General features: G+C 46.1%; 1 protein-coding gene across 10 annotated transcripts in view; it reads left to right on the top strand.

Moving 5' to 3' along the window:
- The first annotated feature begins 2,345 nt into the window (after window positions 1-2,345).
- mark3a (MAP/microtubule affinity-regulating kinase 3a) overlaps window positions 2,346-10,885 on the top strand; it is a 52,574-nt gene continuing 44,034 nt past the window's right edge. For 6 of the 10 annotated variants that reach the window (XM_036541647.1, XM_036541645.1, XM_036541644.1 and 3 more), the window contains exons 1-3: window positions 4,328-4,578; window positions 6,732-6,923; window positions 7,403-7,456. In XM_036541647.1, the coding sequence (XP_036397540.1) occupies window positions 4,417-4,578; window positions 6,732-6,923; window positions 7,403-7,456 (408 nt within the window). In that variant the 5' untranslated portion in view covers window positions 4,328-4,416. Of the gene's footprint in view, window positions 3,357-4,327; window positions 4,579-6,731; window positions 6,924-7,402; window positions 7,457-10,885 lie in introns of those variants that run through there. The other 4 variants (XM_036541651.1, XM_036541649.1, XM_036541650.1 and 1 more) reach the window with 1 other exon arrangement.

The raw sequence follows: 10,885 nt of genomic DNA, 5'->3' as shown, positions 1-10,885 counted from the left end.
AGTTTACTCATACTGTACCTGATCATGGAAGCCCTGCACAAAGGCAAGTCTGTGCCACTGAAGTGAGATCACTGTAAGAGGGGAATGATGCACCGGACAGGAGAAGCCCCTCCTATCCGGATTGATGGAGCGCTCTCCTTTGCAGTTAAACACAAGCCCAGACTAAGAGTGTGTCACCGGCGCTGTCTGTTTAAATAAGCGGAATGTAATTAAAAAAAACTGATCTTCGCCTGCAGACTGCCAGGTGACTCATCTGTGAGCCAGGCGCAGCGGTTGGTTACTGTTCTCTCACTCTCTCGATGTGAAAAGAGCCTTTGATGGTGTCTCAGCCACACAGGAAGTGCTGTGTGGGAGGTGCAGCTCATCCTCCTCGACCCCCCCCCTCCCCCGTGAGAATCACAGGACGGGATAGCATGAGAGAGCAGCAGAATCTGCCCCTGCTGAGAGACAGAGGGAGCCCAGCCCTGTCCTGGCTTGCATGGGGCACACTTTAGCAACCCCCTGGCCTCTCTGTCACAAGCGTGAGGGCATCACCTCCAAAACTGCCCTCTGAAAAGCGAAGCTCTTTTCTTCATAACACAGCATAATCATAAACAGTTTCACTTGGCTTCTGTTGTTTTGATTTTATTAGACCGAAAATCACCTGTAGGGCTCTTTCTCATAGCTCCCTCACCTCTGAAGGAGGGGTGTTAAGACTGAGACCACAGGTACTCTTTAAGGAATTAAAAAACCTAGTAATGTCTTTGTTCTTAAAACTGCCAAATAAGAATTCTAAGAAGACAAGCTTGTTTTTTCTTCCATTCAGACCATGGCTGATATTTTGTTAAGAAAAAAATTATTGTATTTATATTTACTGCATGGGGTCAATTGAATAGGCCATGGATGATGAAACTCATTTCACGTAAAACCCAGTGTGGCTACTGACTTGAATGCTTGTCTTGTATGGAATGTAATGATGCTCCCTTCCTGCACCTACAAACACACCGTTCACTAAAATCTTTTTTATTTAATTAAAAGGCATTTTACCAGGGTTATCCAAAGTAGTAAGCTCCAGAGCACAAAACAGACAATAAAGAGCCGGATACATGGAATAAACATTAGACCATTTGCTGAATAAATAAAAGATACTGTATGTCCCCCGCTTTAAGCGCAGTAAATTGTTGGTTGATAAAACATGAAAAATTGTCTGTCAGTGGATAAGATGAATAGCCCCTATCTCTGCTCCATATCATTGAAACCCCAGAGGTATAGCTTCCTTTTTGTCAATGCTATTTCCTCTGGTGATGACCCAGTGCATTGTCAGTGATGTCACTCCCCAAGGTCACCATCATGTCAGCACTGCCACCTCAGCAGATGTTAATGTTGCCTATGAAGCCCAAAAATATCAGCCTGAACAGCCATGAGCATCTGCCAGGCTGTTGCACTCACTGAGAGGCTCCTCCAAATCTGCAGACAAAGCTTAACTGTGTATTATGGGACTGAGAACAGGGAAAGAGATACCAGGGTGACCTCCAGCAAACACACACGCACATGCACGCACACACACACGCACACACAGGTAGATAAAGGCAGAGACAGAGCAGCAGTCGAGACAGCAGCATTGTGTGGGGGATGAACCAAAGTGAGACGAAAATGCTGTCACACTACTAAGAGGAACACAGTAATTTTGAGCTGACCATTAATGAACCTTTATGTCCTTCATATTAATGTAGTAGACTGTTCTGTGGGGAACTGATGGGTCATCGGGGTGAGAACCCAGGACAAAGTTGGGTAGTAACAATTTTGAGGGGTTCCCAAAGCATCTTCAGTTACTACACATATTCACTCTATTTACCAGAGCTGGGGGGGTTGGTAGCTCTCTGATTAACACTCATTTCCGGTGATAAGTGATTTACAACTCAAACGAAACTTGACTTTTGCTCCAGATGCATTGGTTTCAAGTCTTGGCTTAGGATCTTCAGCACGAACACCCTCAGGTGAGGACTGCTCATTTATATAGCCAGGCTCCCCCATCCAGCTGTCCCACTGTGATCCACACAAGCCAAAGCAGCATCTGGCCCAGGGAGCTCTCCACTCCCATTATACCAGGGCTTCAGGGCATTCCCAACCCCCTTGACAAGATCTTCTATATGCCCAGATTGCATCACTGTCAGTTGGGCAAGATTTTACACCAACCCAGAAAGGGCACATGAATTAGTGTTATAGGGCTACATATTAGATATGTCTCTCAAATCATGTAGCTGTGTGCATGTGTGTGTGTGTGTGTGCGCGCGCGCGCGAAGGGGAGGGATGGATAAATGACGTACAGAAGCATAGTGTAAACTAAATTTGATATTGGTCTGACCGAAATTAAGATCAAATGTAGTGCATACAGTTTATTTCATCTGTGGTTTATTCTGGTCGTACAATGCTGAGCAAACAGAAGGGGGCGGGATGCTTCAAACGATGCAATTTTGCCGCACTTGTCTTGAAGTCCTGTGCAGGTAATTTTTTCCACCAGTAATCACCCTAGCAACAACAAACAGTGCAGCTCCGCCGACAGCGCCAATGAGCTCCGTACGCTGCCTCTTTCCTCACTTCCTCTATCCGTCCAGGGCTTGGCTTGGTACTCTTCAGCTAGTGGGCAGCCATCTTGGATCCAGCAATCAGGCATACGTTACTTTGGAGATGGGAGGAATCGATCCGACAGCGGGTCTTTCAGGGAACCATCATTCTTGAAAACGGGACAGTGCACGTCGGAAGCCGAAAACAAACCGGACCCAAACCTGCGTTGTTCAGCGTCGACCTGGCAACAACATATGAAACCGGTTTTACTTGAATCCCCTCCCCTTTTTCCTTGTCTGAATGCAGTGCAATTGATGAGGGCCTATTTAGCTGGTGTCTGTGTGCTCCGTTCACTTTAACTGCAAAAGACCAGGGGCTTCTGAAATACTGATCGAGAGCGCACTCTCACATAAGACTATGCCTTGTTTTCGGGTGGCCTACTTTGTGTGAAGAAAGTATTATTTTTTGTCTTGTTTTTCTTCGTAGCCAACACAGATAAAGACCTCCCTTCAGCCGGGGTTCTGAGTTCTGCAGAAATATGCAGTTCGATATCTCGCTCGATTAGTCTGTTCGGATATCCTCAGACGCAAGTTTGCTGGAAGTTTGCTTTGGACTGCCGTCGATTTATTTTTCCTCATCGAATCGATGGTCTTCTCCAGAAGTGAGCAGTCAACTGTCTGCCTCTCACCTCTCTGACCAAGGTGCTGCAAAATCAACACGGAATCAGAAACAGTTCGGGAAGCTAAATCTTAATGAAAAACATGTCAACAAGAACACCACTACCTACAGTCAATGAGCGGGATACCGAGAACGTAAGTATTTGATCATTAAAATATGTAGCGTTATTTCATTGTGGGTCATGAATTGGTGTGTTATGCTCAAAATCAGTGTCTGCTGCAGATTGTATTAATGCAGTAGACCAGTCTGTTAGTGGCTGCTTATCAGTTTGTGTAAACATAACCAAGCGCTTTGCTTCAATTGTACCAGATTTGCTGGTTTGAAAGTGTTTATTTTTAGTTGACAGGCTTTTGTTTTCGCTGGACAGTATAGTGATACTAATGTTTCTCCAACTTCGTCCAGAGTATCAGTTTCCAAAAAACTGTGACATATCCACAGAGACAGGCTTCCACGAGATGACTAGTAATTATCTCTGAGCCGGGCCAAATCATTGTCTGCGTCGGCAGTGCAACACTCCGTTTTACCGGGACGCTGTGTACTGTGAATCATCTAAAGATCCGTCCTTTCCGGCTCCTGCCTCCGTATTTTGTGTAAAGACCTAAACGACCTACATGCACGCCTGGTGGCAGTTTCAGTCGGACAAACGCATATCCACATTGGGGTCGCTGCATTACTTTATTCATAAAATGGCTTGAATGCAGTCCCACATTACGTTATTCTGACGAAGACAGAAATAATTCATAATGGACTAGTTTTAGCGACTACTGGCTGTAAATAATGCATGGAAAGTTACAGCATTCTCATAGCCGTTCCGTATGGTTGTAATCAACATCCAGGCAAGCCGAACTGTAACATTTGTGATCCTGCAACGCGTATATAGTCATTTGACTCACTCCCACGCAGATGACTAAACGCACTTGATTAAAAGTTAGGGGGTGAAAAATATATCCGTGTGATGAAATGATTGGTGAACATATGCGTGCAGTAGATTACAGCAGCTAATCAAACTTAACTTTTTATGAGCTGTTTCCCCCACCATGGTCTAGCATATGGAAATGCGGGCTTACCTGTTGGAGAGAGCGCAGTTTCTTTGGCGTGCGTGCGTGGTCGTGGGAAGTGCCGGCATTGCAAAGTGCCAATCGCTCGCTTTCCAATGAGAGGTGGTGAAGCGCCCACCCCTTGCTGTTAAATGACATGTGCTGGAATGTTTTCACGCTGTTTCGAGCATCAGTGAGCGCGAGCGGATCAATGAACTACCCTCACAAAACCGAGAAGGCAGCCTGGTTCGATGCCATTCAAATCGCCAATACAAAAATGAAAGCCTCCCACTCGGTGAAGAGGCACCGTATCACCATTGTAAGTGACCGTCTTTAATAGATGCTCCATTTATATCTGAATTTGGGCTTGTGGGATTTTCATCGCGCAGGAGTTTAAATTATGGCTGATGTCAGAACGGAGCTCTGCTGTTTTGACTATAAATAGTTAGCTCTGCGTTGTGCTGATCCGATCAACTGGAGCTCAGGCTTAATTATCAAAAATGCCATTTTTGTTTGTGATTTTAACTTGTATCAAACAGTTAAGGTCAAACATCCACGAGATAATATTGAACAGTACTGTTGGAGTTTGATGTTCCTTTGTGCATGATTGAAAATCATGATTAGAATTAAACTCTTGAGCAGCTGAAGCACAGTCAAAGTAATAGTCAGAAACTGTTGGGAACATCTAATGTAGTGCATTTTCTAGAGTGGTCATTGGCAGGTATTAAACAGGTTTCTGGTGATTTGTATGTTCTCAATGGGAACATTTGGATAACATGTGGATGTTATGCAAAAATGATCTGAATGCTGTGTCGCTCGGGTTTTCTAATGGTGAAGCGATGGAGGCAAATTTGTTTCTTTCTTCAAAAATATTTTGCAGTCACTTCACAGGTTTATTTGAAATAAAAAGCTTTTGTATCAGATAAATTAATAAACAATTGTGAAGGGTTTAGCTAGGGGTTGGGGGCTGGCCTCTCTTCCTCAGCACCACTTGTCAAGGAATTGGGTCCATGCAAGCAAACTTACCCTGGGACTTTGATGGGAGAAGAATTGTATCGGGAGAGTCAAGTTTCAAATAGTCGGGGGTTATTTTAAGACAAGGGAATTATTTTAGGGTTTTAGCAGTGATTCAGATCACCTCTGAGAAGCTGTTGTGGAAGGTGACCTCAAATTCCTTGTGAATGTATTAAAGTCAGCATAAGCCATTAGCTGTGGTTGACTTGAAAGGGTGATGTGCATTCAGAGCTCTGTCATTTAACGGTGACATTACTAAAAACAAGCTGAATATGTGGACATCCTTTTCATTCAGATGAACTTAATTTCATTCTCATCCTTGCAGATTTTGTACAATAGGTCTGAAAAATGTATTTAGAAAAACAAAGGAAATTAAAAAAAATTCCATGGACTTAGAATAAGACTTAGGCTAGTACCCTGATCCTCAAGCCTCCAATTGACCCTTCGATGGTTAACTAGGTAACACCGTTAGTGTTTGTGAGGATAACCATGTCGTGACCAGAACTAGTGAAAAACACACCTTCTCTTTTGTAGTTAAAGAGCTGTCGTAACTCCTTGGAGAGAACGCTGTCCTGTCTTCTCTTGAGTGCGACGGGGGTGGTCACAGCACTCTGTCGAGGGGGATGCGTTTGGTGGCCACCCAGTGCTTCTGTTGACGAGGGAGGATGGGGCGCCGATAGAGCTCGTTGGTGACAATGCAGAGACCTTCGTGACAGATCAAGTGCCAGGAGGCTAATGGGCTTGTTCCCAGGGCAGGGGATCAATAGCCCATCCATACACTGGCCCGTTGCTCATACACTCTGTGACCCCATAAAAAACTTTAACCCATTCCCTCATCTTTTGCCAGAGTTCATCTCTTGGTCATGTCAAGGTTATGAAGACCTTCGTTTTGTTTAAACCGAGCAAGTATGCTATACAAAGTCACTTACCAGTAGAACATGGAGTCACCCAGTCATGAGGAACTGATATTCAGCGTATTATTTAACTCATTGTAAAACACAAGGTTATGAGCAAAGGAGCCAAACATCGTGCCTGTTTACAGATTCCCTAACTCTGTACCTCCACATAACAATTATTCGTTTTTGCAAATTGGATAAGAAGTTGTGTAGAGGTACGTCAAATGGAAAACTCAATTTTGGGGCCAGTGCAACCCAGGAAAGCCTGATGCATTTCTCCATCCAATCTGTATCTTGTAATTCAGCCATGAGTGTCGTCTGCAAAATAACACGCAACCCACTGCAGCAGGAATGCCTCACACAAGTTTAAGAGAACCGTGTGACTTTTAGCAGATTGCCTGCTTCAAAATGTGATCTTGTGCAGTTCCTAAGTGGTAATGGTTGAGCAGGTCATGCAGATGCCACAGGGTCTGTGCACCGGGTTGATCTGTCACGCTGTATGGATTGTGTAGTGCGTGACCCCTGTGCCCTGCCTTCACTCCCCTCTCTTGCTCACCGGCAGCACACCTCGCACAGCGATGGGCGGGCGGAGGTTCCAACCCGCCCCGGCCGCTCGGGAGCCCGCTGCCGGAACTCCATCGCCTCCAGCGCCGACGAGCAGCCTCACATCGGCAACTACCGGCTGCTGAGGACCATCGGCAAGGGCAACTTCGCCAAGGTCAAGCTGGCGCGCCACATCCTCACGGGCAGAGAGGTGAGAAGGCCGGTGTTTAGCATGTGGAGAACTTTATTCCCTCTACCGCCCATTCGCTTTCCCAGCCCTTAGGTGTATTGTGTCACTGCCATGTCTTGTTGATATGCTGACTTATTTTTGTAGCATCTTACAAATTCAGGTATCTGCTTTTTCTTCAGTGTAGGTGGACTTCCAGCTGCACTACATGTTCTTGCCCCTTTGCCCTTGTAGGAAATAGTATCCCACACATGAATGAAGAACCTGTTCTAAAAACATGTTTGTTTTCTCAAGGGCTTGTGTGCACTTCCAGTTAACCAAGTCGCTCAACCTCATATTGTTCTAGGGTATCCATTGTCGTGGTTTCTTTAGTCAAGTGATAAATTGCGCTAGCTGTGGCTTGTCTCCATCTCACTGTAAGTCCCCTGTAAGCTGTGGGTGGAGAGCATGTAATAGCTTTCCTCATTCAGGTCTAGAGCTGTTTTTTTTCCTTTTGCCCCCAGGTTGCAATAAAAATCATCGACAAGACGCAGCTGAATCCTACCAGTCTTCAGAAGGTAAATTCCGCTGGCTTATTGTCGACACGTGGTTGTGACCGCGATCGCTGTTCTTGTCTGTGAGGTTTTACAGTTTGCCACATGAGCTGCTTTAGCTTTTCCCAACACGTTTGCTAATTCCACGAGCACGACCGATCAGCATGGGGCCAGTTTTATAGGCTGGGCCTGTGCGGCTCGCTGTTTGCTCACGCTGAGCCGAAATGCTGGCGACGTAGGGTATCGGAGGGTTGTTAGCTCGAGACTCTGCTGCTGTTTGTGGGAGGTCGTCGCACAGTTCACCGCGTGAGGCTGAGCTGCAAATGGGTTCCCCTCAGTTGTTTACCTCACTGCTTTGGTTATGGAAATACCGGGAGCCTGATCACATGCTGGGAGCGATGCAGGAACCAGTGCGGCCTATTAGCCTCAGAGCAGGAAGTGGGCTTCTCTGAAGAGAGACAGTAAGCAATAATGTATATGATGACTGCAGCTTGCACACACTGCTGAGGTGTGGAAAAACCTGCACGCAAGTGTTTCACAATGGTAGTGAAAGGGAAGAAACCAGAACTCGACTTTGCAATGAAGCTGAATACCTCCAAACAGGTTCCTTCCCAGCAGAGTCACTGTCCTCTGATGACTCTGGTTTGAATGTGCGCACTTTGACGCTGTCTTTTGCGCAGTCACACATTCGAAATTGGTTTTGAACCAAATGGGGAAACAAATACGAAGCAACTGCTTTGTGTTGTTTGAATATGTGTAGGACACATGGGAGCTAGTCGCCATTCTTTTGATGGGTAAACATAAAGAGCCCAAAGTAGCCCCTGAGCTCGCTTGCTTTTACCATGTCAGTCCATTTAGCACAGACCTGCTCCACTGCTGTACGCTGCTACACAGCGCAGCGGAGGCTAGGTTTCTCGCTGATGATATTCCATCTGGCTCCTGTGCTTTATGAGATGGCAAATCCAAGGCTGGAAACCCTCTGCAGAGTTAGGTTTCAACTGTTGCTAATTATACCAGACGTGGAGAAATAAGAATGAGGGTCTTATGTAACAGCGTCGCTCACATTGGAATGGGCCAGGCGGAGACGGGCGGGGGTTAAACTGTGGGGCTGTATTGACTGCTGCTCCCAGACCCTGGAAAGCGTCCTGCTGGTGTGGCGGTGTGAAGCGCATGGCGTTCGGGTGGTATCGATCAGGCTGTCGCACCATGGTGCTGTTGACATTGTGCAGGGTGTGGAGCGATGGGGGTAACGAGGGTACTGAAATGCTCTTGGCCCCCTGCTGTAACTGGTCGCTGTTTGGTTTTCTAAGCCCCATTGATTTGGTTTGATTTGCGCTGCTGTCCCCAGACTGGTACAGGTTGAGCATGTGTATATGACGGGGACTGAGTTCCCTCACCCCACCTTCAGCCCCTGCTACCTTCAGTTCGCTAGGTGGGCCTAGCAGTTTGCTTAGAATCAACAACCCCCCCCGTTTGAAATGGTAATTAGAGCTGTTGGCAGGAACACACTGATTCCCTGTTTCCCGCAGGAGGACAGAAGCCAGATAGACATCTCCATAAGATTTTAGCAGAACCAATACCTGCAAGTGATCAGGTGTATTGGGGAGTCAGTCCTCTGCTTGAGACACCGGCATAGCTCTCTCTCACATACTTTTGTAAGAGCCTCTGTGAGAAGACCAGCATTGCACAGCTGAAAGCTCGGTCAACGCTGCCTCTAACAGACCCACTTTCTCATGCTCTGCTAACTCCTCACATCTTTGTGTGCATGTTGTTATTCACTGCTAATGATACAAAGCTAATTGATACAGATGAATTGCCTCAGAGATGATTGGATCCTTTCTGTCTCTTCATCGCAAATGATGGGCTTAAATGTCTCTTTTTGAGATTTACATAGTTTGTCTAATAAGGGAGAATGAATGATATATAAATACTTTAACCCTCTCGCATGGCACAGCATCACTCCCTAATATGTTGCCGAGAGTGTTTGGCATCACACCTCAAGGGGTCGAGCTTGGTTTCAGTGTCTTCATGGAGAAAATGGTGGTTTGCAGGCAATATCCACCAAACTCTTGCAGTTATACTATCTTGGATTTGACTAGTTTTAAGTCAGTCGTTGTCCAGTAGACATTGGAAGTGAATCATGTTCATAGTCAGTCTTGTATGTTACATTGTCACATCTCCCTTGGCGCGGGATTTTAATAAACGGCATTATTCATAAAGCCCGAGTGTTGGGGTGAAGGGGCCGTTCGCACCGGTCAGTGCCGTTTTGGGTCTCTCGGCGTATGACTGCGCTCACGATTACGTAAGCAGGAGGCTGCCAGCACTGGCAGTTGTATAACCAGCACACTGTGGGCGTTCATGCACTCAAATAGGTCTACTTGCTGTTGAAATGTGTTTGGCAAGGCAGGTAGAGAGGGGACAGGAATCTCACGACGTTGGCCTTTCGAGCTGGGAACGGAGGAATCCTCCGAGTGTCTATGGTAAATCCCACACAGTCTTGCACTCAGACTTTATTAAGCTGTGAGTGCACCGAAAGCTCAGGTGACCTTTGGCCCCAAATGCATACTTAAGGGGAATAATGGAGATGCTGCTTCCTGCAGCTTTCAAAAACTGGTCCCTGTATTGCTGACCTACCTAAAACATCAAGTCTATGTATTTGATGCCATTTTGTGTCTGGAAAGGGTGTGTTTGTACCTGAAAGCTCAAAAAAAAGGTACCCTGATGTGCTGTTCTTCTGGACCATGGTCGTAATTTATGATTATTTGAAGCATTTACCTGGAAATGTGGCTTAAACATTGCAGTAAGAAAGGGTGACCTGGATCGGTAATGGATTATAGATTCAGAAGTGTAGGCTAAAATTAGAGCTGTGACGAGCTTGGCTGATTGCAGAAGCACCCACCCCACAACTCATCTGATGCAAACAGTGGCGGACAGTTTAGTGAAAACACCCATTTGAGGAAATTGGACTGTATGCTGAATCTGTGCAGATCCGTGCCATCATTTTAAATTTGATTCAGGATTTTGTTTTTTCAAATACACCCCCCACCCCCACCCCCCTATCACACCCCCCTACCCTACCTAGTGGGTTCACTCAAGGCCTCGGGTTGGGAGCAATAAATAATTACCATTGGATCTCTCTCTCTCTTTCTCTCTCGCTCTCTCTCTTTTCCTCTCTTTCTCTCTCTCCTGCGCTCTCTCTCTCTCTCTCTTTCCCTCGTTCGGTGTCTCTAATTGCTCACCGTTTTTTCGTCGAAGCTATTTTTACTCACTTTGGTGCAACCTCCACTTATATAATTGGTCCGAGTGGGCAGAGATTCCTGTGTGCTTTCACGGGGATGCTACTTCTCCTCTTAGAAGTCTGAATATATTATCTCCCAGCTGAAGGACTGGGAGCCTGGAAGTGAGCAGCGATGGGGTAAGGATCTGGGGTCAGTCCAGCTCTTGTGCGCCGGA

The sequence above is a fragment of the Megalops cyprinoides genome, chromosome 12, assembly GCF_013368585.1.
Source record: "Megalops cyprinoides isolate fMegCyp1 chromosome 12, fMegCyp1.pri, whole genome shotgun sequence".
Classification (NCBI taxonomy): Eukaryota; Metazoa; Chordata; class Actinopteri; order Elopiformes; family Megalopidae; genus Megalops; species Megalops cyprinoides.
Note: the sequence above shows the minus strand (reverse complement) of the source record. Positions and strands in the feature narration are given on the sequence as shown.